The sequence below is a fragment of the Capsella rubella genome, unplaced genomic scaffold (genome assembly GCF_000375325.1).
Source record: "Capsella rubella cultivar Monte Gargano unplaced genomic scaffold, Caprub1_0 scaffold_3, whole genome shotgun sequence".
Taxonomy (NCBI): domain Eukaryota; kingdom Viridiplantae; phylum Streptophyta; class Magnoliopsida; order Brassicales; family Brassicaceae; genus Capsella; species Capsella rubella.
The window spans coordinates 376,628-402,631 of NW_006238921.1; the positions used below are offsets into that span (position 1 = coordinate 376,628).

The 26,004-nt window shown below is 38.2% G+C and overlaps 8 protein-coding genes and 1 long non-coding RNA gene across 13 annotated transcripts; 5 read left to right on the top strand and 4 right to left on the bottom strand.

Moving 5' to 3' along the window:
• Positions 1 to 143: 143 nt before the first annotated feature.
• LOC17892807 (40S ribosomal protein S19-1) lies at positions 144 to 1,552 on the bottom strand. Its single transcript, XM_006298702.2, has 4 exons — positions 1,378 to 1,552; positions 743 to 833; positions 480 to 663; positions 144 to 389 (listed from the first exon to the last, which is right to left on the bottom strand). Exons 1-4 carry the CDS (start codon positions 1,459 to 1,461, stop codon positions 317 to 319), a joined length of 432 nt encoding a protein of 143 aa, XP_006298764.1. The 5' UTR covers positions 1,462 to 1,552; the 3' UTR covers positions 144 to 316.
• A 329-nt stretch (positions 1,553 to 1,881) lies between these two features.
• LOC17891141 (probable mitochondrial-processing peptidase subunit beta, mitochondrial) lies at positions 1,882 to 5,141 on the top strand. Of its 2 annotated transcripts, none has more exons than XM_023785746.1 (9): positions 1,882 to 2,638; positions 3,105 to 3,269; positions 3,360 to 3,497; positions 3,583 to 3,734; positions 3,827 to 3,935; positions 4,055 to 4,153; positions 4,306 to 4,371; positions 4,540 to 4,651; positions 4,778 to 5,141. In XM_023785746.1, the coding sequence occupies exons 1-9, from the start codon at positions 1,967 to 1,969 to the stop codon at positions 4,870 to 4,872; spliced, it is 1,608 nt and encodes a 535-aa protein (XP_023641514.1). In that variant the 5' UTR covers positions 1,882 to 1,966; the 3' UTR covers positions 4,873 to 5,141. The 2 variants fall into 2 exon arrangements, with proteins under 2 accessions (XP_023641514.1, XP_023641513.1); XM_023785745.1 differs by having other exon boundaries at positions 4,540 to 4,647.
• On the bottom strand, positions 5,074 to 6,798 carry LOC17891103 (UDP-glycosyltransferase 83A1; the record flags this gene model as incomplete). The annotated part of the gene is made up of 3 exons (XM_006297596.2): positions 5,074 to 5,715; positions 5,793 to 6,222; positions 6,294 to 6,798. Coding segments are annotated over 3 exons (1,389 nt in total), but the record flags the coding sequence as incomplete, so codon positions are not given.
• A 601-nt stretch (positions 6,799 to 7,399) lies between these two features.
• On the bottom strand, positions 7,400 to 10,347 carry LOC17892235 (serine carboxypeptidase-like 25). The gene is made up of 7 exons (XM_006297532.2): positions 9,986 to 10,347; positions 8,990 to 9,193; positions 8,726 to 8,901; positions 8,352 to 8,642; positions 8,106 to 8,236; positions 7,802 to 8,003; positions 7,400 to 7,713 (listed from the first exon to the last, which is right to left on the bottom strand). The coding sequence occupies exons 1-7, from the start codon at positions 10,254 to 10,256 to the stop codon at positions 7,570 to 7,572; spliced, it is 1,419 nt and encodes a 472-aa protein (XP_006297594.1). The 5' UTR covers positions 10,257 to 10,347; the 3' UTR covers positions 7,400 to 7,569.
• A 2,872-nt stretch (positions 10,348 to 13,219) lies between these two features.
• Positions 13,220 to 13,964, top strand: LOC17891611. Its single transcript, XM_006299970.2, has 3 exons — positions 13,220 to 13,448; positions 13,529 to 13,637; positions 13,751 to 13,964. The coding sequence occupies exons 1-3, from the start codon at positions 13,234 to 13,236 to the stop codon at positions 13,799 to 13,801; spliced, it is 375 nt and encodes a 124-aa protein (XP_006300032.1). The 5' UTR covers positions 13,220 to 13,233; the 3' UTR covers positions 13,802 to 13,964.
• Positions 13,965 to 14,547: 583 nt separating this feature from the next.
• LOC17892965 lies at positions 14,548 to 15,665 on the top strand. Its single transcript, XM_006299499.1, has 2 exons — positions 14,548 to 15,287; positions 15,389 to 15,665. Exons 1-2 carry the CDS (start codon positions 14,548 to 14,550, stop codon positions 15,663 to 15,665), a joined length of 1,017 nt encoding a protein of 338 aa, XP_006299561.1.
• Positions 15,666 to 16,658: 993 nt separating this feature from the next.
• LOC111831719 lies at positions 16,659 to 17,526 on the top strand. The gene is made up of 2 exons (XR_002834868.1): positions 16,659 to 16,835; positions 17,262 to 17,526. It is a non-coding gene; the product is annotated as an uncharacterized LOC111831719 (long non-coding RNA).
• Positions 17,527 to 18,141: 615 nt separating this feature from the next.
• Positions 18,142 to 22,123, top strand: LOC17890881 (LRR receptor-like serine/threonine-protein kinase RPK2). 4 transcript variants are annotated; one of them, XM_023785663.1, is made up of 2 exons: positions 18,142 to 18,349; positions 18,423 to 22,123. In XM_023785663.1, the coding sequence occupies exon 2, from the start codon at positions 18,452 to 18,454 to the stop codon at positions 21,866 to 21,868; it is 3,417 nt and encodes a 1,138-aa protein (XP_023641431.1). In that variant the 5' UTR covers positions 18,142 to 18,349; positions 18,423 to 18,451; the 3' UTR covers positions 21,869 to 22,123. The 4 variants fall into 4 exon arrangements, with proteins under 4 accessions (XP_023641431.1, XP_023641432.1, XP_023641433.1 ...); XM_023785664.1 differs by having other exon boundaries at positions 18,448 to 22,123; XM_023785665.1 differs by having other exon boundaries at positions 18,452 to 22,123.
• Positions 22,124 to 23,531: 1,408 nt separating this feature from the next.
• On the bottom strand, positions 23,532 to 24,650 carry LOC17893082 (ninja-family protein AFP4). The gene has a single exon (XM_006299411.2). The coding sequence runs from the start codon at positions 24,492 to 24,494 to the stop codon at positions 23,595 to 23,597; it is 900 nt and encodes a 299-aa protein (XP_006299473.1). The 5' UTR covers positions 24,495 to 24,650; the 3' UTR covers positions 23,532 to 23,594.
• Positions 24,651 to 26,004: the final 1,354 nt, after the last annotated feature.

The following is a 26,004-nucleotide window of genomic DNA, read 5'->3' on the forward strand; positions in this document are numbered from 1 at the left end:
AATGAAGAGGTACGATTCGACCATAAACATAACAAGATGATTACAGTTTGCATTATTTCAACTTGGTTACATTAAAAGACTCATCTAACCGGATAGAACTTTCGTTTTGTTTGTTCTCACAGACTCGGACGGAAAACACCAAAAAGGAAGAAGACGTGAATTTAGTCCAAAGCCACCACCAAAATTTTTAAAATTTTTGACCATTATGAGTGCAGTCTTCAGCAAGAGATGATAACAGTTTTTAAAAGTAAAGATAAACACTAAAAGCACAATGGACTGAAAAGTAGTAGAAGAACAAAAAAGAACATTCAGATCATCAAGGTTCAACTGCAATACGGCCAGCAACCTGGTCCAAATCCCGTTGGCCACTGGAAGTGATTCTTCTTCCTCTGAAAGACAAAACAGGAGGAGTGTTACTATTAGCATTGTTCAAAGATATCTACAGAGAAGATGTTTAAAGGAAGTGGTAATCATGTTACCCTTTGGTGTCGAGTTCAACAATGTTCATTGTCTCCAACTGCTGGAGGATGTGACGGGCAATACCACCACTGCTTTTGCAGAAGTGTGGTGGGCGACTACCGTTTCTCTTGCTGCCTCCGTAGATTCTTCGGAAAGCACCAACACCAAGACCTCCCCTAAGGTAAACCTTCCTTGCCATAGATGCTGCACAACAAGAGTTTTCGTCAGAAAACTTTATATGCATTAAGAAATACAGAAACAAGAGGAGAGGAAGAGAGGTTACCAGCTCTGATGTAGTACCAGTCTGGATCATATGGGGCAAGCTCCTTCAACTTTCCAGTCTTCACAATGTCGGTCCATGTGGGAAGCTCAATCTGATATCAATAAAACAGGAAGCTAGTAAAGATTAAAATGCAATTACAGTAGTTGCCAGCTTCATTGAATTCAAAAATCCTCAACAGAGAATAACATTGTGGATTCTAAGCATTTGGAACATACTAATACAGAGTATTCAAACTCACTAAAGGTGTGACTAGAAACAATTACTAACATTAAAATTGGGAGTTCAACTATAGTTATCAACAGATACAAATTTCAATAGATTTAACCAACATAATAAGATGCCAAGAGAAATACACAAACAAGCAGTTAATCAATAGAAAACTGTAACAAAAACTGAAATTTGAGCTTAATATACAATCTCACATTTCTCCGTAGGTTAAAAATGATATTTGGACAACCTCAAAAAACACTAATAATAACAAAACACCCAAGAACGAGCAAACAAGACAAGTGTGGGGACTTGTGTTAATTCAATTCAAGAAAAAAAATTTATGATTTCAGAATTTAAAGCGATAACAAAACAAAATCTTGGACCATTTCTACTCATAAACGAAGGAAGATCACTCATCCACTAACCTTGCCAGATCGCTTGAGATGAGAGGCGTAAGCCTTGACGAAGTCATGGGGTGAGACGTCTTTCACAGTTTTACCAGTCGCCATAGCTAAACACGGGAGATTAAGAAAGCAGTGATCTTCGTCTGGGTTTCGCCCAACTCTCTCTGTCTGTCTCTCCGCAAAGACTAGGGTTTTCAATCTCCATTAACAGAGCGTTTATATATGCTCACTCGATTTCGATTAGGGTTTTCTCCGAATCCGGGTCGGACCCGTTCTCATGGGCCAATCATCTTCACACGGCCTTATTAGCTTATTTATATTTAAGAAAAAACAAAAACAGTAAACACTGTCGTTATTACATGTGATAATCCGGGCTTACAATAATGGGCCCAATACGGCCTTTGAAAATTAGTTGACAAGTACTATATATTAAAACGACATCGGTTTAGACAGTGTCTAAAAATGTCGTCGTTTTATAATCGCATAACCACTGGCTATTACTTCGCATCTCGAGTCGTCCCTGCCATTTTTGGCTTTTCAATCAAACCCTAGAGAGCAAGAGAACGAGAGAGAGAGAGAGAGAGAGAGCAAAGAGAAGCCATCATCAGAAATGGCGATGAAGAATCTACTGTCCCTAGCTCGCCGATCTCAGAGGCGTTTGTCTCTGAATCAAGTCACACGATCCTCCTCTTCGTTTTCAGCTATCGATTCGGCGCCGGCTTCCACATCTCCGGCGACCCCATCCCCGCCGCCGCCGCATCTGATGCCATACGATCACGCCGCCGAGCTTATTAAAAATAAGATCAAGAAGCTCGAGAATCCGGATAAGAGGTTCCTTAAATACGCATCGCCAATTCCGATCCTTGCTTCCCACAATCACATCTTGTCAGCTCCGGAGACCCGTGTCACCACCTTGCCCAATGGGCTCCGAGTGGCTACTGAGTCCAATCTCTCGGCCAAGACCGCCACCGTTGGAGTCTGGATCGACGCTGGATCTCGGTTCGAGTCAGATGAGACCAACGGCACTGCTCATTTTCTGGAGCATATGATTTTCAAAGGCACGGGGAAACGTACTGTGAGGGCGTTGGAGGAAGAGATCGAAGATATTGGTGGTCATTTGAACGCTTATACATCGAGGGAACAGACCACATACTATGCCAAGGTCATGGATTCGAATGTGAACCAAGCTTTGGATGTGTTGGCTGATATCTTACAGAATTCCAAGTTCGAGGAAGATAGAATCAACCGGGAACGAGATGTGATCCTCAGGGAAATGCAAGAGGTATGTATATATCTCTGTACTTCAATACTAAAACTTTTCCGTCTGTTCTCGATTTATCTCTGCATTGGCTTAAGCACATGCTGTATAGACTGATTTTATAGTATGTTATATGTTTTCTAGATCAATACCGTCAGTTTCAGTTTCTCGTGTGCCTAAAAATGAAAATTTTATTCTTCACAAATCTGCCTCTTTTTATACTCACATGTTTGATAAAGAGATGTTGTTGCGTGTTCTTAGACCAATGCTTTTTATTTTTCAGTTTCCCGTGTGCCTGAAAATAAAAACTTTTTTCTCTTTTTTGGATTATTTGTTGCACTTTGTTATTGGCTTATTCCTATGTTGGTCGTATTGTTTTTGGGCATTGTTGCATTAAGGGAGACATTAAGAGTTATTTGTTTCTTCTTCCCTCAGTTAAAGATAGAATACACCCTAAGCTGTAGGTTTTTGGTAATTGGTTTGGCCGTAGGTAGAGGGACAAACAGATGAAGTGGTTCTTGACCATTTACATGCTACTGCATTCCAATATACACCCCTTGGAAGAACTATTCTGGGGCCTGCTCAGAACGTTAAGTCGATCACCAGAGAGGACCTACAGAACTACATTAAGACTCACTACACAGCTTCCAGGATGGTATTAATTTTGGTTACCTCTTATCATTTCTTGCAATCTGCTATTGAATTTGTTAGGATTCTTATGTTGGCTTATCCAAAATATATTCAGGTGATTGCTGCTGCAGGAGCCGTCAATCATGAGGAAGTTGTTGAGCAAGTGAAGAAGCTATTTACCAAGTTGTCATCTGATCCAACATCTACTTCCCAACTGGTTGCCAATGAACCTGCTAGTTTTACTGGTTCTGAGGTAAGACACAACCTATATGATTGTTACTTTCTATTATGCAGTATTCCTTCTTTCTTAATTCTTTTACCCTTGAAATTCTTGTCAGGTCCGAATGATTGATGATGACCTACCCCTTGCACAATTTGCTGTTGCCTTTGAGGGAGCATCTTGGACAGATCCAGATTCGGTTGCGCTTATGGTTATGCAAACCATGTTGGGTTCTTGGAACAAAAATGTTGGTGGGGGAAAACACGTGGGGTGAGTTTGCTCTCTTGCAAATACTTATAGCCATGGATTCAAAGAATAGCTTTATTGCAATGTGTTGATGAGCATTATCCTTCTATGTGCAGTTCTGACCTGACCCAGAGGGTTGCCATTAATGAAATAGCAGAAAGCATAATGGCATTCAACACCAACTACAAGGATACTGGACTGTTCGGCGTGTATGCAGTTGCTAAGGTCAACCTAGAATTCTATAGCTAGCTTAGCTGTTATCACTTTGTTGAATTACTCGATAAAATCATATTCATCTCATGAATATTTTATCTCGTTTAACATATTGTAAGCTATTTTTTCAGGCCGATTGCTTGGATGATCTATCATATGCCATTATGTATGAGGTAACCAAGCTGGCCTACCGAGTTTCAGACGCTGATGTGACACGTGCACGGAATCAGGTTAGCAACAAACTGTGTTTCTCTCTTTCTCAAGATTCGGCTTTTGCCAGTTACATGATGTGATCTCTTTAAGGCTTTTAATTTCCTAGCTGTTTTTTTTTTTAACTTATTACTTAGTTGTATGTAAATGCCAACTGGATTTTTCTCTGCAGCTGAAATCGTCATTGTTACTTCACATGGATGGAACTAGCCCAATTGCTGAAGACATTGGTCGTCAGGTATGCCTTGAATATTCTAAGCAACTTGATAATTAATAAAAAAATTACTGGTTTAGAACTGCATTGGTCAAAGATAAGCAAACCTTATCTTTGCTTGCTTCTCTCTCCTTTTTGATGAAGTAGCAAAGTCATTTTTCTAAAACGCATAAATTCTTGTGCTATGTGCAGCTCCTGACCTATGGGCGTAGAATCCCAATCGCTGAACTCTTTGCTAGGATTGATGCTGTTGATGCCAGCACGGTAAAACGTGTTGCCAACAAATATGTGTATGACAAGGTAAGTCATATCTCTCTCTCCCTCTCTATCCTCCAAGAATAAAAAAGAGAAGAGATCGGGGGTTTAGACTGCTAAACAAGAGTACAGCACCTAAGTTTTGTTAAGTGAATGCTTTTGGGATTATGTGCAGGACATTGCGATCTCAGCCATCGGTCCCATCCAAGACTTGCCAGACTACAACAAGTTCAGACGCAGAACCTACTGGAACCGTTACTAAGGCTCTGAAATAACAGTCACAGAACCACAAGATTTGCCCACGGGGAGATTCCGCAGGCGGAGAGAGCAGAACAAAGCTATGATGGATTCATTATTTTTGAGTTTTTCTTACTGTATCTTCATAATTTCCCATCATCGCTGGTAAAATAAGTGTACCAATTTACTCTTTATCACCCTCTACTGGAAAATGCTAGAGATCCTCTGTTTTAATTTTTTGTTCTCTTCATAATTTTCCCATACACACACTAATAAGTTGTTGGAAATTTGAATTGTATGCATTTCATTTCTTCCTCTCTTTATTCCGTTTGCAAAAATCATTGATGTATCAAATGTATTTATTTATATTCCTTACAAACATTGTATTAACATACATGCATTGCAGAACTACTGAAACCTTGTCACTTCACTTGTGATTTGATCCAGTTGACAAATTTATCAAGATTCTCATAAGAAACTCCATCTTTTGCAACACTTTTCATCACAATCTCTTTCATGATCGTAGCTCGTTTTTTATACTCTCCATCCTCTCTCATGATCTCATCGATCTTCTTCTTCACCTCTAACCTCAGAACCTCTCCTCGTCCATCTCTTTCAAATCCTAATCCAGTCTTCCATACATCGCATATGTATGCTTTGTTGATAAATTGGTCTGCGAAATAAGGTATGCATAAGAAAGGTATGCCATTTTGGGCTCCTTCCAAAGTTGAATTCCACCCACAATGACTCACGAAACATCCAATGGCTCCACAGGAAAGGACCTCCCGTTGTGGTGCCCATCTCACCACTTTGACACGATCGGACCAGAGTTTGATTGGTTGTTGACCACCGGGACCGGTGACCCACAAGACTGGCCTATTGAACCAACATAACGTAATATATTAGTTAATAATAACCACACAGCGCAAAGCCGGTTAAGTTCAAACTTTTACCTCTGGGTAAGCTCTAGGCCAGTTGCTAGCTCATCTACTTGATTGTTGCTGATAACTCCATAACTCCCAAAGGCAACATATATCACCGAACCTCGAATCTGCCGGTCCAGCCAATCCAGACAATCCCGGTCCTGAGATAAAAAGCTTCCTAATGACGTGGAAATGGAATCCTCTTGAAAACAATGAGCCAACCCAATGGGACCAACTGGTAATATATGTGGGTACAATCCAAACGCTGCCGTTTCGAGTTCATACACGGAGTTACACAGAAACCAATCCGTTAACTCAACTGTCTCATTGTTTTGAAGCATAAGTTGGAATATGTTCCTTTGAGATTCTCTGTTCTTCAGACAAACCCACACAAACTTGTCTGTTTCCATCATCGGCATCCCAGGAGATAGTTGAATTGTCTTATTTACACTCGAAGTCCCTACGTAAAGAAACAATATATGTAAACTTTTAAGGCATCAAAACCGGATTGAAAAGGGATATTATTCTTACCATCAGTATCTATGAGACCATCATCGATTAGTTTTTGAATACTAAATCCAAGAACCATAGACGCAGCCGCGGCGGGACAAAAAGTGGCACGTCTGATCCCAAACTTAACCGCAACTCCGATGGCCCATCCCAAGCTCTGATCCGCTACAACACAGCTTATGATCGTACCACCGGCGATCATCCTCTCGATCAGTTCCTCCACTTTGGTAGGCATAAAACGCAAAACCGATTCAGACAACTTCCCTGGAATGTTCCTCTCTTCCGGTGAATCTTCTAAACCGTCGGAGACCGAAACAAGATTGATGCCATCCGCAACATGAGATGAATTGGATAAGGAATTGATGATGCAATTGTGGTTAAACTCGGTGTTTACGAATGTAGTTAGGATTCCTTGTTTTGCAAGGTAACCTGAGAAACTCAATAGAGGAAGAACATGACCTTGTGCTGGATACGGTATGACCACAACATGTGCCCTTCCCATAATTTTTTTTGTTTTGGAGTTATCATCCAAATCAAAGGTTTTTTTTATTCATTTATAGGGAAATTTATAAAATGAAAGACGGGATGAATCGACAACGAATTCTAATTGATTTTGTCGTTTCTCTTAGGGAATCAAGAATAGTTAGATCCCAAGTTTGAATTGAGAGAGCAAATGAACTTAACTAGTTTATTGTAGTTGTAAATAAAGAAAACAACAACGAATACATTATCTATTAGGACTACAGTATTTAAGAGTGTTTGATTATGAAAACCAAACAATTTGGTTCTGAATATAACTTAAAAACCGAACCGAATCTAAACTTTGTTAAAATAGTATTCCAGTATTATAATTTCAGGAAAATCGAAACTGGATCCAAACCAAGGCAAAAAGAAATTAGCGAGTTTTGTTTTACGGTTAGAGTTTGTTTAAGAAAATTTCTCTCCTCACTCCAACCGTAAAATTTTTACAAGCAAAAGAAATTTTGTAAGACAATATCGAAACTAGAAATTAGAAAATTTTTACTATCAAGAGAAACTAAAGTTTCCTAATTTCGGTATTGTCTTTCCTAACAAACTTTCACCACCATGAATGATCTTCTTCGTAGTTGGCTTAGAGAGAAAGTAAATGGACTAAACGATCATAGATTAAATAACTCAGACATTAAATAGACTAGGTTTAATTTAATACCCATCTCATAACCCAAACTTTACATTTTCATCTTTCTCGGGCATGATTTCAAATGTTACAATCTCTCTCTCGATCTCTCGATCTCGACTTAGAAATAATATTTTAGTTTCAAGCTTTTGGAAGTGGCTTGCCACTCAAGAAATACTTAAAAAGCTCAAGAGCAACACGTGGCTTGAACAATGGAACCTCGTGACCTGCCCCTCTCACCGTCACGAACGTTAGTCCTTCGTACACTTCCGTCCATCCTCCCACCTAAATCCACAATTTCTTGATTAAACCGGTGATGATTACCAAAACAAACAAGATTAGGGTTTTTAGAGGTTTACAAACTAGACATTACCTGTTTCTTGACATACCAAGGATACCACGGAACTTTGGTACTCAAGCTAAGTCTTGCAAGTGAGTATCTAGTAGCCGTCACTGGTACTACTGAATCTACGTCACCACTGAAAACCCAAACTCTTATCCCGCCGGCAATCATTTCCCGGTATATTGGAAGCACCGATGAATCTGTATCGTTCCAATTCCGGTTTAGCACCTCACTGCCACCAAAATAACAACGACCAATTCTATTTAAAAGACCCGAGTTATATTATCCAACATAAGTAATCATCTTAACACGATCTCTAGTTTCTGGAATGAACCTGCAAGCTGTCCACTTGTACGGAATGTTAGTGGTGTTAGCATGTAGAGCTTTCTGAACATCAGGCCGGTTGTAATAGATCTCTGCATATCTCTCGGTACATGGATCATACCCTGATATTTTCCTCCATACCTGCTTCCAATAACCGTAAAACGACATTTATTCAAATCGAGATAACCAGTAATTTAAACAAGTGAACCGGAATCAAACCAGAAGAAACAGAGGAGATAAATAGATAGATTCTTACGGAGTGAGGAAGGTGAGGGAGCCGCATACTCCGGCGGCCGGAAGAGCCAACACCACCGTCGCTTGACTTGTTACAGGGGGGTGCGTAGATGTTGTACTGATCGATGTTACCAAACTCCTGCTCCATGGCGTAAGAATAAAGGGTTTCGCATTCATCAGATTCCTTCTGGCGACTAAAATCGCAAGTGTTTATCAACTGATGGTACGTCCTGTCGGAGATCATCGCGTGGCTCCACCAATACGACACCGTTCCCAGGTTATCATAGTGATTGTCCGTCACCGCGTTTCCAACCTATAAAACGAAGAGAGATGTTCAAAAATTCGATTTTTTGGTAACGGAAGAAACAGAGGATCTTGATCTCGATAAAGAATTACCATGATTCCTTTGAGGTTGATGGGAGTCTTGGACCGTTTGTTGTAATTCATGATTTCTCTGGCGAGCTGTGGAACGTAATGTCCGGCGTAACTCTCGCCGGTGATATAGATTTCCCGGTTGTTGTATCTCGGAAACCGGCGAAGCCATTGAACAAGAAACTGAAGCGAGTCTTTGGCTGCAGCAGCACAACACACATAGAAACAGAGTCTCAACAACCGGTTAAGTTAAACCGTAGAGGGGGGGTTGGTGTAAAAAATAATTACCGGTACGGCGATCGCCGGTGTCGAAGAGATCAGAGGAACGGTTAGTGTAGGAGAAGCCGACGCCGGCGGGAGCTTCGAGGAACAAGAGATTGGAGAGAGAGTTCCAAGCGAATTTGTTGAGATACAAAGCAGACCCACCTTTGCTTATCCTGAATGGTCCAATCTCCTCCGACGCACCGTACGCTACCGAGGAACATCCCGGTCCTAATACATCATATATACTATTAAATTTATTAAATAGAGAGAGTCATTTATTTATTTTACCCCCAACGCTAGAAGGGGAAAAAAAAAAGAATGATAAGAGGTTGAGAAATTTATTTAATAAGTGAAGAAAAGAGACCAAGAGTTAGTTGTGTATTCAATGTTAGTTTGAATATTGCATTTAATGTTATAACTTTTTATCTAGCAATTACAACGATTAATATTTTGTTTATTTATATATATATACGTATCTAACTAGCAAGCAAACTACAACCATCTTCTATTGAATGCATTATGCATGTATGTATATATATATAGATGTATGCATTATTGTGATGACAAGTTGTATAATCTAGACACATCATAAAATACACATAACAAAAAGAGGTTAATCGATATTATTTGAGAAATATGGGTGAGTAAGTCTCCTCCAATAGTAGTAGTTAGGAGGCATTATTCTCATGCTTCATTTCAGTAGGCCAAACCCAAATATAGTAAATTAAAATAAAAGAGATATATATATAAGTCCAGTTTCATGGATAACGAGTGGTTTTAGAAAATTATAAATAAATAGAAATAAAACATTTATAAACGGATTTATTGCATACCCATTCAAGAAGTGTGACAGAGATTTTTATAGTTTGGTCTGCTAAAATAGATCTAGTTCTTATACTGTTAGCAAGGAAATAATTTTTTTAGAAAAGTATTTTCCAAAAAACAAAGAAGCTTAAAACAATTGGACAAAGACGAATGAGAAGAAACAAAAAAATGTTGTTTGGTAAAAAAAAGGGTCACCTCCGTTGAGCCAAATGACGAGAGGTTTGGAGAGAGGGAGGTGAGAAGCTTCGGTGAGCCAATAGAAGAGTGATCTTCCGGAGGGTTTATCGACGGTGACATAGCCGGAAAACTGCTCGAACGTGACGTTAGGCTGACCGGGAAGTGACGTGATTCGGTCTGCCTCTGCTTCTTTCTCTCCTCCTTGTGTTTGAACTCTTCCTTGAGACGTCATTACAAGTATGGCCATGATGAGAGTGATGAAAATTACACGTTTTGCCATATTCGCCATGGCCAGAGGAAGAAGAAGGAGAAAACAAAAGAAAAGAAAAAAGAAATCTTAGAGTGTGTCGGAGACTTTTTGAGATTGGCTTCGCTACAGTTCTTATCTTTAGCCTCTCTTAAATAGGGAGAGAGAGAGATAAGCCGAAACGAGGATAATATTCAAATTACATAATAATAATAATATAGTTTGGAAACAAATAAAGTTATTAGCATATATTTACTTCAAAATTTTGAAGGGAAAAAATAGTTTTTGGCAGTTTGATTAGTACAATTGACTAAAGAAAAAGTGAATGCTTAAACTCATGTGGTACCAATTTCCATAGTTTGTACTGTTGCATCAATATGTTTTTAAATTGCATAATATAATCTCATCAATATATTTTATTATAATCGTAGATGTTATAATGCTAATGTTTTGTCAAAAAATATTTGCACACACCTACTTCTATAGTTATTTTTTTTTACCCCAAAACTAGACTTGCTTGCTGTTTTTTATTTTTTTAAAATCGAATAATCTAAACTTGATTAAATCAGGTACGTATCTTTCATTATTAGGTTGGAAATTTATGTTTCCAAAACCCTCTATAAAAGATAAATAATAATAGCGAAAAGTTGGGTGATGGTAAGGAAAAAAATAAAATAAAAAAATAAAGAAAGGGAGAACCAAAATCAGCAGTAGTAGTGACAGTAACTTTATGAAAATGGAAGAAGAAACAATGATGACTTCAATGACACCACCAGCAGCTTGTAATAATAGTAAATACGTTAATTTTTGATATGACAGAGCATTTAAATCAATCGTGTGTGTCCATATATACATACATACATACATACATACACCGCACAAGTATAACCACATCATTTGTCTTATTATGATATGAATTAGAGATGCCTTGGTGTTGGATAGTAGTAACTGCGAATTGGTTTCTGAAACAATTTGTTTGTGCATAGTTTTGTATATATGAATACTAATAATATGGGTTTTCCATTGAACCCCCCAAACAGGAACTTATTCAATGTCCTCTCGACATGATAGATATGAATACATATACAACTTTATTTTTCTCTAATACTACATGCTTAGTAGTTTCAATTAAATTCGAAACTGTATGAACAGCCAAATTAATTTCATCAAACATAAAAAAATTAAAATGTTCTACATAAATATATATAGGTTTCTCTCTCTCTCTCTCTCTCTCTATATATAGTATATGTTAGTAAATAAACATATATATATAATGGACCCATGGAAGAAATTGATGTCTCGATGTTAGAAGAAAAACCAAAAAGTATTCTATCTTTACTGATCATAAAATACCTACAAAGGCTACCAACTTTGACCATCTTTTCATAAGTCACTGCAAATACATTTCCCCCCTTTCGTATTTACTTATATATAAACTTATCACAGTGAATTTGTATTAATTTGATCCTTATAACTTTAAAAAAAAAAGATTAGACAATCGCATTTAAGTATGGACCTTTATTGACGACTACATAACGCAACGCATTCATGTATATATTTATGGATGCTATCGAAAAAATGTTAAATAATCGGCTTAGCTGTTCAATGTTAGTAATATATACAGTAGTAGTAACTACAGTATACATCATTTACGTACACGCGAAGTTACTGGAGAAGGGAGAAGCCATTCAATGCGTCACACCATTTCATTTCATTTCATATATATATATTACACTGCTTCGCCCTCGTCGTATCAACAACAGCCATGACACCCTTTTTTGGATTTATACATTATTCATTTTAAGTTACATTCCGACTATTACTCAAAATATCAGCACAACAACCTAATTATAACATCATTGCTGATTTTCTCTTCTTTATGAACAAAAAAATCGTGATTTTAATAAAATATAAAGTAACTTATTTGGTTGTTCCGCGTTTGTGCTGTTGTTGTGTTGTGAGCTCTATTAAGTAAGGCCCTTAATTTGGGAAGAATCTGACAACTGCTTTAGAAGATTCTATTTCCGTGCTTAGCAATTTCTTTTTTTAATTTTCACATATATTTTTTTTACTTAAAAAAACATTCAGATTCGCTAATAAAAAGTATCACCTACGTTATATGGAAAATATAATTTGGAAAAATGATTTTAAAAAAATTATGGGTATTTAAAGAAGTGCAGGAGTAGTAGTTGGCAAATGAGATAGTAAAGACACATAATAATGACTCTTTTCGTATCCTCTTGTATGAATGAATACGCAGATCATCACATTGTTAAAAAAAAAAAAAAAAAAGATGATATGATTAGTAGTAGTAGTAGTAGTAGTGAGGTGGAATAGTGTTAAGGTCGTATCAAGAAACTTTTGCTTACGCATATATTTTGCTTGTCCGAACAGATTCAGAGTTTTGTGTCAGCCTCCTCTTTCTTCCTTCTTTCTTCCTTGTGTGACGTTTCTAAGGACACCAAGCGGTAAATCTCTGCTGCCCCTCTCACGTGCTCTTTACAGTCTCCCTTATGTCACCCTCCAATCATACGTCTCTGTTCCTTCCTTCCTTCTCTCTCTCTCTTTCGGCCGCAAACCTTTTCTCGACGACACCTCTATTGGGCCTGGCCTCTTTACAACGCAATTCATGGTTTTAGACTTAATATTAAACCCACTACTAAAGAGACAGATGTTTAAACATTTCTTTCATATTTGAGTAAGATATATATTTGGGTCACTAAATTGGAAAAAAAATCTCCTTAATAAAACTTATATGGGAAAAAATATTCTAAAATGTTAGTCAAAGATACAGAAGTTTTTAAAAATACACATTACTTTTTATAAAAAAAAAAAATACAAAACGGTCACTAATCTCATTGTGGAAATAAAATGTACAGAGACTTTTAGATAATGCACAAATCCGACCGTTGCGACTAACGGTCATGTTCTCAGCCAACCAATACACCCACATATAAATGAAACGTAGACCCAAATCCGTCGTCACACTCAGTTTTTTACCTCATCATCTCTCTCTCTAATGGAGTCGCAAGAACCAACTCTCGAAACGCCTATCAAAATCCTATCCGACGACCACCAAGAAACCACCGCTTTAAGCCCTGAATCTCCGCCTCTAGAATCTTGCCTGAATCATGAATCTCCTCGTCGTCGAGTCTCCTCCACCAACGAGCCAATGAAGAAAATCGGGACTCCCGATCGTCTAAGAGTCCCTATAGCTTTTAAGCACCCAGAGAGGTATTTCGGTTTACGTTAACTAACCGGTTCAAACCATCCTCGATTGTTACTTAATTTTATTTTTCTTTGCTTCTTCTCAGGTACAGAAGCCCAACTGATGCAATGATGTCTCCAGTTACTAAAGGTCTTCTTGCAAGAAGCAGAAAAGCTTCTGGTTCTCTTATTCCACCTAGCTTTAATCAAACCAAGGTCAATTTCTTTATACCAACTCGGTTTTATATACATGTTTCACCCAATTGCTTCTTACATTATATCGGTTTAGAAATGAACTAACTCTCTTCATTTAAACAAATTTGTTTCAGATTCAAGAACTACGCAAACCGGAATCCGGTTTATCTTCTGTCAGTTGCTGATGAAGAAACTGTGAATTTTTTGGGTTGAACCGAATACATTTTTGCATGTGTTCTTGGTGGTTTATGGATTCTTTTATCTTTAATTTTCTCAAACGTTCAAGACCGAGGTTAATGTATTTCTCAATTCTTATGTTCGCGTATAATAAAAACAAAATTAAGATTTTTTTTTTTGGTAATCAACAAAATTAAGAAATTGAGTAAAAACATTGGTTTCCTATAAAACAAAAACAAAAACAAAATATATTTTACTGTTTTTCTGTTCTGTAAATAATTATGCTCAAAAAAACTTACAGGGTTTTTAACAACTGTAGTAAGCTGTTTTATTTCTTTTACAATATTATTAGATGGTCTTGCTAAAAATAGAGGTGAGTATTGATGATTCATCTTCTAAATCATGAATAACACATTTAATAAAGAACTAAATTAAGGTTTTGTCTTAATGTCTCGTTACTAACTTCGTTTAACTGAACGTAAAATACCTCTAGTTTAGTCCATTATTGCTTAGACAACTAACAACGAACAAAACAATAAAACAAAAACTTCATTCAGACTTGTATTTTTGTTTGTTACTCTTGTTATTTCTTCTGTTGTTACGTCGTATAAAGAAAATAAAAAGTCCCTCATAAGTTTCAGTCTAAACCTTCTCCCTATAATTCCCAGGTGTGATTCGATCAATCTCTAATCTTTGTTTTATACAATCATTCGAAAACAGAGCGCCTCTGTTTCTTTCTTTCAATTAGGAGACAATGGATACAGAAATTGGAAACAAAGAAGAACAGTGGAAGAATTCGGTTTCTTCCTTTTCATCATCACGATCATCATCGATAACATCTGATTCTTCAGATGGACACTTTGATATCCGACACTTTCCTCTTCCCAAGCCATCGCTGTCGGCACAGAAACTGAGAGAGTCACATCAGGCTTATGATCCAAACCGTATTCCATCTTCGGTTTTCTCTAGCAAACCGGGTAATTCGGCGGATTGGAGCATAGCTTCTAACGAATCCTTGTTTAGCATCCACGATGGGAGTTTTAACATTTCGACAAGGGAAGATCATGGATTTGCTGCACCCTTGAGGTTGGCTGAGATACCGAGACTCGAAGAACCAGCTCACGAAATCGACCCGGTTCCTATTCCGCTTGCTCTTCCTCCGGTTAAGAAACCAGATGAATCTGTGAAAGAGATTATTGCAGAGGAGGAACAATACCAGGTGGAGACCTCAGACTCTGAGGTCGATGATAGCGAAATAGAAGAGAGGAGGGGTGAAGTCGAGAGCGATGATGAACACGAAGAAGAAGAAGAAGAAATGATAGAAGCAGAGGTTTTGGTGGAAACTGAAACCAAAATTCTAGAAAAGAAGGAAGTAGTACAAGTTGCGAAGGAGAATCAACCAGAAGACTCCAACAGTATAGTTTCACATTCCCCGAGCATTTCTTGTCGTTCGGACACCAGCACCAACAGCATTGGCTCTTTCGCATTCCCACTGTAAGTTGTTTGACATGCGAAATATTGATTTATAGATGTTTTCTTGGGAAAGAAGAAACCTTTGAAACCCTAACATACTTTCGTTGGAATTCATGTAACAGACTGCAAAAAGAAGATGTACTTATCAAAACGCCATCTATGGAAATCAGAGGGTATCAGCTGACTCAGTCGCCGGTGCTACCTCCCCAACCACAGCCCCAGCCGCAGCCTTATTCAGAATCTGGTACGCTAACTGAGTTGCAGCCGGAATCACAACAACAACAACCACAACGGAAGGCATCCAAAAAAATGGAGTCTCGAACGCAATCGCTAAAAGCTTCGAGAATCGGTTGGTTCTCTTGCTTCCATTGTCCTTCAAAATGCGGTTTATTTAAGTAGACGATCAGATTTCTAGCGTTTGCGTGCGAAACATATTCTTCTTCTTCTTATATGTGTATGTAACTTGTAATTCAAGAGTGTTAACCAAACCGACTTCCAGTTTTAAAGATTGACACAACATTTTGGTTCGGTCATGTTGTAAACCGGCTGATGAATGATACAACTCTTATGTCATGGTGATGCGTACAAACAAAGGACCACAACATTTCATTATTACGTTTATTATTATTTTTTTGGTAAGATTACGTATTATTATTATAAGTAGTAGCTAAAAGACAGATATAATTCAATAAAAGTTTCTTTTTTTTTCCTTATAATTATTCATTGAAAAGTATTACTATAAACTCAAAACTCTTTTTATCCCCCATAAAATGTTGGCTAATTTGTCTGCTGTGTATGACAACAAATTATAAATATTTAACAATATTTTTGTTATTCAACTAGATTTTGATCCGCGGTACACCGCGGCTTCATTTTTTTAATAAATTTTTTATTTTAAAATATGTTTTTTATGTTTGGGAATGTATATTGATATATAATCATAATATAGTTTGTGTTAAAAATATTTTAATTAAAAATATGTTTTTTCTTGGGAATGTATATTGATGTGTATTTATATACGTTTTTTTTTATCTACCATACGACTTTAAAATTAAATTTAGTAAGTTCATGAAAACTTGTTTGCTAGTAAAATTAAATATTTATCATTCTGTTCTTAGATAACTAAGTGGAAGCACTTAGTATATATGTGATTATAAAGTATTGCATATTGTTGGGTGGTGGGTTAACATTTTTAACCGTGTAATTTTTATACATTTATTACGATTATTAACCGGTTTAACCGGGACTTGTGACACGGGGGAAAAAGGTTGGTTAGATGCGTGAAATTAAAGAAGTGTAGTCAATTTTTTTTCCTCTTATCTCGCTTGTCTTCTTTTCGTTTCCATTTCTATTGTTTCCAATAATATACAATCGAACAGTCTTTCAAAGAACACTAATCTACACATACAGACAACTAAATCCTTTTCCGTTTATTAATCGGCCAGATCCAAGATCTATTAGTTTCTATATTCTATCAGTTTTTTCTTCCTATTGAAGCAGCTGATTGGGTACAATATCTCTTACGACGATTCTGATCCAGACAATCGGGCAAGAAAGCAACATATTGAGGTAAAACAGTTCCTGACTTCTATTAATTTTGTATATGTCATCCTTTATGTGAGGATAGTAATAGAATTTGACTCCAATCAAGCGGTGCCGATTGGGTGAACAATTATTGTTGACTATAAAACCTTAATCGAGTTTGGGTATTTTGATAAATCCTTTCTGAGTAGTATAAAAAGTGTTTCAGGTTTACGGAATCAATCATTCACTATTTGTATACTTGTTATGAATGTAGATGATGTTGTTTCATTCAAGTTTTTGTTAACAAAGTGATTATGTAGAACCTGTAAAATTACCATATATATGTAGAGATTGTGTCGTTTGGTCAAATGAGAGTGTATAAAGATTTGGATACTGATGTGTTCACCATCGCATATACTTCAAATGGATTAATGAGTGTTAAATTTCGTATGCGTTCATATTTCATTTCAGTAAGCAAATGTATTTTCTGGAGTTTTATTCAATGGAGGATATTTCGTTTTGATGGAGAACAGTTGGACGTAATGGAGGACACGTATAGTTGGGCTTAATGTAAATGGGCCACTTAATTGTTTTGGCTTCTACCAGTTACCGTAAATTTGTTTTGTTTAATTTTAAATAAGTAAATACAGTGGCAGGACCTTGTAAATAAGTGAGCTGAATGAGAGTTTTTTCATAAGTGTCTTTAAAAATGTTAATATAGATATATATATATATATATATACACATCTTTGTCACATGCATTTAATGTATTATTAAATTTATCCATCAGTAGGAAATATATTAAGTGCTAGATTATGAAGTTTTTCTGATTACAAGTTAACTGTGAATTATATATATATATATATATATATCTGTAATAAATGTGTAGCTTCAAGATATTAGCATAACATTGGTCGATGAGAGAGTGATGTATATAATACACTAGGAGAGTTGAAATATCGTTATTAACATATTTTTAAGCTCATAATATAATTATAATAATAAATATATGTGACCTCAAATTTAGTGATATGATAATCTCTCGCATCTACCTACTGTTATCAATCATGTACCTATTGCGATTTGATGCTTTGAGTTTAGAGACTACAATGTTATTAGTGTTTTAATAATTTTATAACATGATTTTATTTAAGTAACTTTTAAATTTAAATATAATCGAAATTTGCTTATTCGAAGCTCAAAAATAATAGATTGTTAGCCAATAGGAAATCAAGAAAGTGGGCCAACTACACTAGAAGATTTTAATTTTCTGGATAAAATTAAATAAATAGATCTTAAATAAAACATTTAGGATATTTCTTTAACGAAAAAAAAAAAACAGAGAGAGAAGAAAAAAACGCGTCTTCCTCAGTGACAGTGTTGAATTCTCATCTCTTTCTCTCTCTCTCTCCTCTCTCTGCTTCATCTGTTTCTCTCACTAAAAGCTTCTCCTTCATCCTCCAAATTAGGGTTAAAGGCTCGGTAACTTGGGATTGTTTCGAACGGTAAAAGGAAGGATCTTTTGCTTGTCAATTGCTAAATTAGCAGACTTTTGCGAGGTGGGTTTAGGGTTTTTGTGTAACAAAACATTTTAGGGATAAGTTACGAATATGACTTCTTTGCCTTCTTCAGTGATCAAATGGCGTTTTTTCCGTAGACAGATGCCTTCACACGTTGTATTCTCGCTCTGGTTATTCTGTTTCGCTACCTGTCTATCCGGCAAAATCACTGTTTTAGCTGATTCGGACAAATCGGTGTTGCTTCGTTTTAAGACAACGGTATCGGACCCTGGTGCGCTTCTCGCTAGCTGGGTTGAGGACAGCGAAGACTACTGCTCCTGGTTTGGTGTGTCTTGCGATTCGACCTCTCGAGTCATGGCTCTCAACATTAGTGGCTCTGGAAGCGATAAAGGGAGTTCTAAAATCAGTCGAAACCGTTTCACTTGTGGTGATATTGGTAAGTTTCCGCTGTATGGATTTGGTATTCGGAGGGATTGTACCGGAAATCATGGAGCTTTGGTTGGGAATTTGCCTTCTGTAGTCGTCGGCCTCACAGAGCTTAGGGTTCTGTCTCTGCCCTTCAATTCGTTTAGTGGAGAGATTCCTGTCGGAATCTGGGGAATGGAGAAGCTTGAAGTTCTTGATCTGGAAGGGAATTTGATGACCGGGTCATTGCCTGTTCAGTTTACTGGGTTACGGAATTTGCGGGTTTTGAATTTAGGGTTTAACCGAGTTTCAGGCGAAATCCCTAATTCGCTGCAGAATCTGTCCAAGTTGGAGATTTTGAATTTGGGTGGCAATTGGTTGAATGGAACTGTTCCTGCTTTTGTTGGGAGTTTCAGAGTGGTGCACTTGCCGTTAAACTGGCTTCAAGGCTCTTTGCCTAAAGATATTGGGGATAACTGTGGAAAGCTTGAGCATTTAGATTTGTCTGGTAATTTCTTGACTGGGAGGATTCCAGAGAGTTTGGGCAAGTGTGGCAGTTTAAGGTCGTTGTTGTTGTATATAAATACATTGGAGGAGACTATCCCTTTACAGTTCGGGAACCTTCAGAAGCTCGAGGTTTTGGATGTTTCTAGGAACACTCTTAGTGGTCCATTACCTGTTGAACTCGGTAATTGCACTTCCTTGTCTGTTCTCGTGCTATCGAATCTGTACAATGTGTATGATGACATTAATAGTATTAGAGGGGGAGCGGATCTACCTCCAGGCGCTGACTTAACCTCGATGACCGAGGATTTCAATTTCTATCAAGGAGGTATTCCAGAGGAAATCACTAGGCTTCCGAAACTAAAGATACTTTGGGTGCCAAGAGCTACGTTAGAAGGGAGATTTCCAGGAGATTGGGGTTTTTGTCAAAACTTGGAGATGGTTAATTTGGGTCAAAACTTCTTTAAAGGCGAAATTCCTGTTGGTCTTAGTAAATGCAGGAACCTTCGTCTTCTTGATTTGAGCTCAAATATGCTAACGGGAGAGCTTCTCAAAGATATTTCTGTCCCTTGTATGAGTGTCTTTGATGTTGGCGGAAACAGCTTAACGGGTTTAATCCCTGAGTTTTCCAACAATACCACAGCCCATTGTCCTCCTGTTGTTTACATCGACCGGTTTTCTATCGAATCTTACAATGATCCATCGTCGGTATATCTCTCCTTCTTCACCATGAAGGCTCAAGTTGGAACATCCCTGATGGATTTTGGAGGTGATGGAGGTCCGTCAGTGTTTCATAATTTCGCAGACAACAACTTCACCGGTACTCTCAAGTCTGTACCACTTGCACAGGAGCGGTTGGGAAAGCGAATCTCTTACATATTTTCTGCTGGAGGGAATCAGTTGTATGGGCAATTCCCGGGAAATCTGTTTGATAAATGCGATCAACTCAAAGCTGTTTATGTCAATGTAAGCTTCAACAAGCTCTCAGGTCGGATTCCTGAAGGAATAAACAACATGTGCACGTCTCTTAAGATTCTTGATGCTTCGTCAAATCAGATCTTTGGGACAATCCCATCAGGTCTTGGGGATCTAGGCTCGCTTGTTGCTCTAAATCTGAGCTGTAATCAGTTGCAAGGTCAGATACCGGGAAGCCTAGGGAAGAAGATGACAGCTTTGACATATCTTTCTATTGCGAATAATAACCTCACCGGGCAAATTCCTCAGAGTTTTGGTCAGTTACATTCCTTGAGTGTTCTTGATCTCTCTTCTAATTATCTATCTGGCGGCATTCCTCATGATTTCGTCAACTTGAGGAATCTCACTGTGTTGCTTCTCAACAATAACAACCTCTCTGGCCCAATCCCGTCGGGTTTTGCTACATTTGCTGTTTTCAATGTTTCCTTCAACAATCTGTCAGGTCCACTTCCTTCAACCAACGGACTGACGAAATGCAGCACTGTTAGCGGAAACCCCTATCTTCGACCTTGCCATGTGTTTTCTCTGACAACGCCGTCTTCGGATCCCCGAGACTCCACGGGAGATTCTATCACGCAGGACTATGCATCTTCGCCGGTTGAAAACTCTCCATCTCAGTCGTCAGGGAAGGGTGGATTCAACTCGCTAGAGATCGCCTCAATTGCATCTGCTTCAGCTATTGTCTCGGTTCTGATCGCTCTTGTGATTCTCTTCTTCTACACTAGGAAATGGCATCCGAAATCGAAGATCATGGCCACTACGAAACGAGAAGTCACTATGTTCATGGACATCGGAGTTGCAATAACCTTTGACAATGTTGTTAGAGCCACAGGGAACTTCAACGCGAGCAATCTGATTGGAAACGGTGGATTTGGAGCGACCTACAAAGCAGAAATATCCCAAGATGTGGTTGTCGCAATCAAACGCCTCTCGATTGGACGGTTTCAGGGTATCCAACAGTTCCACGCAGAGATTAAAACTCTTGGTAGACTTCGACACCCAAACCTTGTGACACTCATCGGTTACCATGCTAGCGAAACTGAGATGTTCTTGGTATACAACTACCTCCCAGGAGGCAACCTTGAGAAATTCATCCAAGAAAGATCCACAAGAGATTGGAGAGTTCTTCACAAGATTGCTCTGGACATAGCTCGTGCACTTGCTTACCTCCACGACCAGTGTGTCCCAAGGGTGCTTCACCGAGATGTTAAGCCGAGCAACATCCTACTAGATGATGACTGCAACGCATATTTATCAGATTTCGGGTTAGCGAGATTGCTTGGGACATCGGAAACGCACGCAACGACAGGTGTGGCGGGTACGTTTGGGTATGTAGCTCCAGAATACGCGATGACTTGCCGAGTTTCGGACAAAGCAGATGTATACAGCTACGGAGTGGTGCTTCTAGAGCTGCTTTCAGACAAGAAAGCACTGGATCCGTCGTTTGTGTCGTACGGTAACGGTTTCAACATAGTGCAATGGGCTTGTATGCTGTTGAGACAAGGACGGGCAAAGGAGTTTTTCACAGCGGGACTGTGGGACGCAGGTCCACATGATGATCTAGTAGAGGTTCTGCATTTAGCGGTTGTTTGTACGGTGGATTCTCTATCGACGAGGCCGACGATGAAGCAAGTTGTAAGACGGTTGAAGCAGCTCCAGCCTCCGTCGTGTTAGGATTAAATTTTTTTTAATCTTCTTTTGCACTCAGTTGTAAACTTGTTTGTGTAGTCAGTCAGTCGATAGATGAAGAGAGGTAAATTTTCCTATTGGTTTCTTGAGGGTAGAAAAGGACATTTGAAGGCATAGGAAGGTTGATTTCAGGAAGCAGAACATAATATATATGAGAAAAGAGCACTATGGAATTGTGTAGCTAAATTGTTTTTCCCACTTGTAAATGGTTTATACTTTATATACGTAGTAGTTTTGCTCTTTTGTCTTCAAACTTTAAATTTATCAAAGCTCGTATTTGCTGCAGATATCCTTTTGTGTGATTGTAGTAAAATACGTGACATCCTTTTTATCACATGTCTCTCTACACAACTAGACCTCTTGAACGTGGGATGCTCAAGGGATAGGAGAAAAAACAAAGGTTATTACTAGGCCTGGGCAAAAATCCGAAATCCGAAAACCAAACCCGAACCCGAACCAAAAACCCCGAAACCGATCCAAACCCGTTACTTACAAATATCCGATAGGGGGCTACTGTCTTGGTAGTTTGGGTTTGGGTTCGGTTTCGGTTATATCCGAAAACCCGAACATACCCGAATGTATATATACACATATTATATGTACATAAGATACATTACCTACTGTACTAGACTATAAGTTATACAAACGGTTGAGAGACTTGGGCGGTTGCGTTTCCCCTTTTTTAGTTGCAGTAAGATCACTAAATCTTCAAAGTTTTTCTTCTTCTCCTTCTGAGATCTCGAGTAATCCCTTTTATTTGCAGCACAGTTTGTGTTTTTTTGTTCTTTTTCTAATTATTAGGTTCAAGGCTAGTTTGAAGTTGAATCTCTCTTTTACTTGTTTCATGGATTTGTGTTTTTTTTTTTTTTTTGAATGTAGGATTTTATGGATTATGTATTATGAATTTTAGGACATAGTTTGGTTTTTTTCTTTTTAATGATAATGGTTATTTTGAGTGCATAATAACCGAACCGAACCCGAAGTAATCCGAACCGAACCCGATCCGAACATATAAAATATCCGAATGGAGGCTTGAAGTTTACAACCGAAAAACCGAAAAACCGAACAAACCGAACCGAACCCGAATGGACATCCGAACGCCCAGGCCTAGTTATTACTATGTGTTGTAGGCTTGTAGCATTGGATGATAAGGTTTATAAATCTTATTGGTACAGATACTCTTTGTTTCAATTTAAGGCCCAACAGTAAACAGAAGACGCAGGCCCGTTTTACCCACAAATTTGAAAGAGAAAAATCAGAGAGGAACCCTAATTGTAATTGAGATCGATATATCGGAACTCACAGCGACTTCTCTACATGGATTTCTGATTCGCAGCATCTATAGGGGTTTCAATGTATTTGTATGATCCGGCAGAGGAGTGGGCAAGGAGAAAACCCGTGATTGGAAGAATACTATCTTCAACATCTTTCGGGAGTGTCGTACATATACAAGACACAAGACAAGAGGAACAAGAGCAAGAATCACTCTCTACAACTAACTCAAGTCCACTCTCTCTTCTACTCAGTATCATTGTTATATGGAATACGAGAATGCTCTTCAAGGGGTCAATGCATATACAACCCCTAGTCTAGATGTTGGAATCAAATCCGTTGGGTTCATTCTTCTTCAGTTTCAACTCAAAAAAAATGAATGAAATAATATATAGTCGTCTCTCTATTAATTAGATGGGATTATCCCTAAGCAAATGAACTACAAGGAAGAAGAAGGCAGCTTAACAACAATATGTTTAAGAGGGTTTATCGTAACATCATCGTCGCTGACGGTGCATCCACCGTGCCTAACGAACTCCGCCGGAGAAAGAAAGCTGCCGTGGCAAACACAGACTATCTTGACTTCCTCCTTGTTCCCTCCGTACCAGTATAGGAACCCTTCCACTCGTTTCCCGTCGGCTCCGACATCTCTCGTCGACACGCACGGCATGTCTTCTAGGATGTTCCTCGCCTTCTCCATTCCCGAAACTTCCGCGTCCTTCTTCTTCTTCTTCCTCGCCGTATTTCCAGTTTTACCCTTCTCGTTGACCGGACCAGGGACGACAAACCCATCTTTTACTTCCTTTTCCTTCGTCGGAGGGATCTTGAATTCCATAAACGCCCTAGCCTTCTCTTCCTCTACCTCGGCTCTGTTTTGATCTTTGGACAGAGGATGAACCGGAGATTCCATAAACACCCTCGTCTTCTCCGATCGCATCCTCTTCCTCTCTGTCTCCATCTCCGTTACGACAGGAAGCGAGCGCGTCCGATCCAGCTGGAACATGTCTTCAGCTCTACGCTGCATCATATCTCCGCCGGCTGATCTTAGCTCATGGAAGAAGAAACCTTCGGGTATGGAAGAAGATCGGGCCAGTTCAAAGTTGTTCCTTTTCCTCGATCTCGGATCCGTACCAAACTGTCCATTAAGGGAAAGACCTAACGTGAGCTCGACATCTTTCTCCTCCTCCTCTGCAGCTTCTTCTTTCTTCTCACCACCATTCTGATCATCAGAGTGATCTCGTTGACAAAAATGGTTGCTTGAGATGAAATACTGGTGCAACAGTTTCGGGACCTGAACGACGCCGTTGGGGATCCCACTACCTCTTGTGATCATCTCCATTAATCAAAAGAAAGCCCAGAGACAATCGAAAGAGAGAAGGGGAGAAACGTTATAATGAACTTTCTATTTTCGATCTTGAGAGAGACGAAATAATCTTCTTTCTTTTTATTTTTATTTTTACCTTAAAAACAAAAGCACCACCAAATGCTTACTATTATAAACTATAGTACTGCAATTTGCAGTATTTTAATTAAAATTTGCAAGGGGGGGAAAAGAAAAAGAGAAAAAAAGAAATCATGTTTAAGACTTTTAAGAATTATATCACAAGCATAGTTGACGATGTGTGTGTTGTACGGATTTTCACCCTTATAAAATATTCACACAAGTTGGCTTACTTTTTTAAAAATATATACAAACTCATAATTCGTTGATACGGATATGCATAATTGAATTAATATATATATAATCAAATGAAAAATAGGCAAATAGCTTAAGTGATTACTCGTTGACAGACATAGGAATGATAATTGGGATTTCATTCTTATTAACAGTAATTAATTAATTATGCGGTGGGAAAAGAAAAAAAGAATAGACGACCACCCACCGCGCCACGTGGAAAAGAGAAGGCATCATCGAATCAAGTGGGGAGAGAGAGATACGACCGCAGAGGCTTACTTGCTTTGTTCGTCAACAACTTGACACGTGTCTAATAATCAACGTGCTCAACCACGACAGTCACTTTATTGCCACGTGTATCCAGCCTGACCGGGCCCAAACTTGAAAACACTTTTTTTGTTTAGAGCTTTTTTACTCCTCCTCCTACTACTTCCAAAGTTCTAATAATTCTCAAATATTTTGTCTTTTTTGGTTATTTATTCTAATCCACTCTCTGGTGATAAGAATTAATGTTGTGTTACGGTATAAATTTGATTGTAAAGGAGAGGAATAAATTCATAGGATTCATTCATTCTCCTGAAGAGACGCAAACAAACAGCAAACCCCAATCGAGAGATGATGATGTAGAGAACAGATCGAGAGGGAGAGAGAAGTGGGACACGCATCGACCCATAGTGGCCAACTTGTTAGTATTTCTTTTTTTTTAAAAAATTTTTGGGTAAGATTCAAAATCTCATCAAATAAAAAGGTGATAATTAAAAAAAAAAAAACAAAAAAAAGGTGATAATATTAGTGACACGTTTCGCTTTTCTAATACGCCACGTATACCCTTCTTTTACTCATTGCAAACAAGAGACAATATATGTATAATGTAACCCAACTTGCATGAGACATGATGTTTTTTTCTAAATACAAACTATGCATTATAGTCAAGTGTCAACAACAACCGGCTTTGGTCTACCTTTTTTTACTTCAAGACGAACAAAAAAAACCACAAAAGAATTTGTAGTCGTTGGGATATATAGGAATGTTAACACTTTTTGTCCATTGGGCTTCTTTTTTCCCCTCTTCACAGCTGGCCCTCTATATTTTTTTCTTGGCCCAAATTTATGATCCATGACAGTAACACTGAAAATCTCTCGTACAAGTAGGATGATTCCCATGTACGTACGTA

What these genes read in the sequence shown, in the direction of transcription:
- LOC17892807 (XM_006298702.2), bottom strand. Translation starts at nt 1,461, where the DNA reads ATGGCGACTGGTAAAACTGTGAAAGACGTCTCACCCCATGACTTCGTC. An exon ending in ATCTCAAGCGATCTGGCAAG is followed by an intron (nt 834 to 1,377) that starts GTTAGTGGATGA and finishes TATTGATATCAG; the next exon opens with ATTGAGCTTCCCACATGGAC. An exon ending in GTTGAACTCGACACCAAAGG is followed by an intron (nt 390 to 479) that starts GTAACATGATTA and finishes TTTGTCTTTCAG; the next exon opens with AGGAAGAAGAATCACTTCCA.
- LOC17891141 (XM_023785746.1), top strand. Translation starts at nt 1,967, where the DNA reads ATGGCGATGAAGAATCTACTGTCCCTAGCTCGCCGATCTCAGAGGCGT. An exon ending in CTAGTTTTACTGGTTCTGAG is followed by an intron (nt 3,498 to 3,582) that starts GTAAGACACAAC and finishes AATTCTTGTCAG; the next exon opens with GTCCGAATGATTGATGATGA. An exon ending in GCGTGTATGCAGTTGCTAAG is followed by an intron (nt 3,936 to 4,054) that starts GTCAACCTAGAA and finishes CTATTTTTTCAG; the next exon opens with GCCGATTGCTTGGATGATCT.
- LOC17892235 (XM_006297532.2), bottom strand. Translation starts at nt 10,256, where the DNA reads ATGGCGAATATGGCAAAACGTGTAATTTTCATCACTCTCATCATGGCC. An exon ending in TCAACCTCAAAGGAATCATG is followed by an intron (nt 8,643 to 8,725) that starts GTAATTCTTTAT and finishes TTCGTTTTATAG; the next exon opens with GTTGGAAACGCGGTGACGGA. An exon ending in CTTGGTATGTCAAGAAACAG is followed by an intron (nt 7,714 to 7,801) that starts GTAATGTCTAGT and finishes TTGTGGATTTAG; the next exon opens with GTGGGAGGATGGACGGAAGT.
- LOC17891611 (XM_006299970.2), top strand. Translation starts at nt 13,234, where the DNA reads ATGGAGTCGCAAGAACCAACTCTCGAAACGCCTATCAAAATCCTATCC. An exon ending in GCTTTTAAGCACCCAGAGAG is followed by an intron (nt 13,449 to 13,528) that starts GTATTTCGGTTT and finishes GCTTCTTCTCAG; the next exon opens with GTACAGAAGCCCAACTGATG. An exon ending in CTAGCTTTAATCAAACCAAG is followed by an intron (nt 13,638 to 13,750) that starts GTCAATTTCTTT and finishes AATTTGTTTCAG; the next exon opens with ATTCAAGAACTACGCAAACC.
- LOC17892965 (XM_006299499.1), top strand. Translation starts at nt 14,548, where the DNA reads ATGGATACAGAAATTGGAAACAAAGAAGAACAGTGGAAGAATTCGGTT. An exon ending in GGCTCTTTCGCATTCCCACT is followed by an intron (nt 15,288 to 15,388) that starts GTAAGTTGTTTG and finishes TTCATGTAACAG; the next exon opens with ACTGCAAAAAGAAGATGTAC.
- LOC17890881 (XM_006296796.2), top strand. Translation starts at nt 18,401, where the DNA reads ATGACTTCTTTGCCTTCTTCAGTGATCAAATGGCGTTTTTTCCGTAGA.
- LOC17893082 (XM_006299411.2), bottom strand. Translation starts at nt 24,494, where the DNA reads ATGGAGATGATCACAAGAGGTAGTGGGATCCCCAACGGCGTCGTTCAG.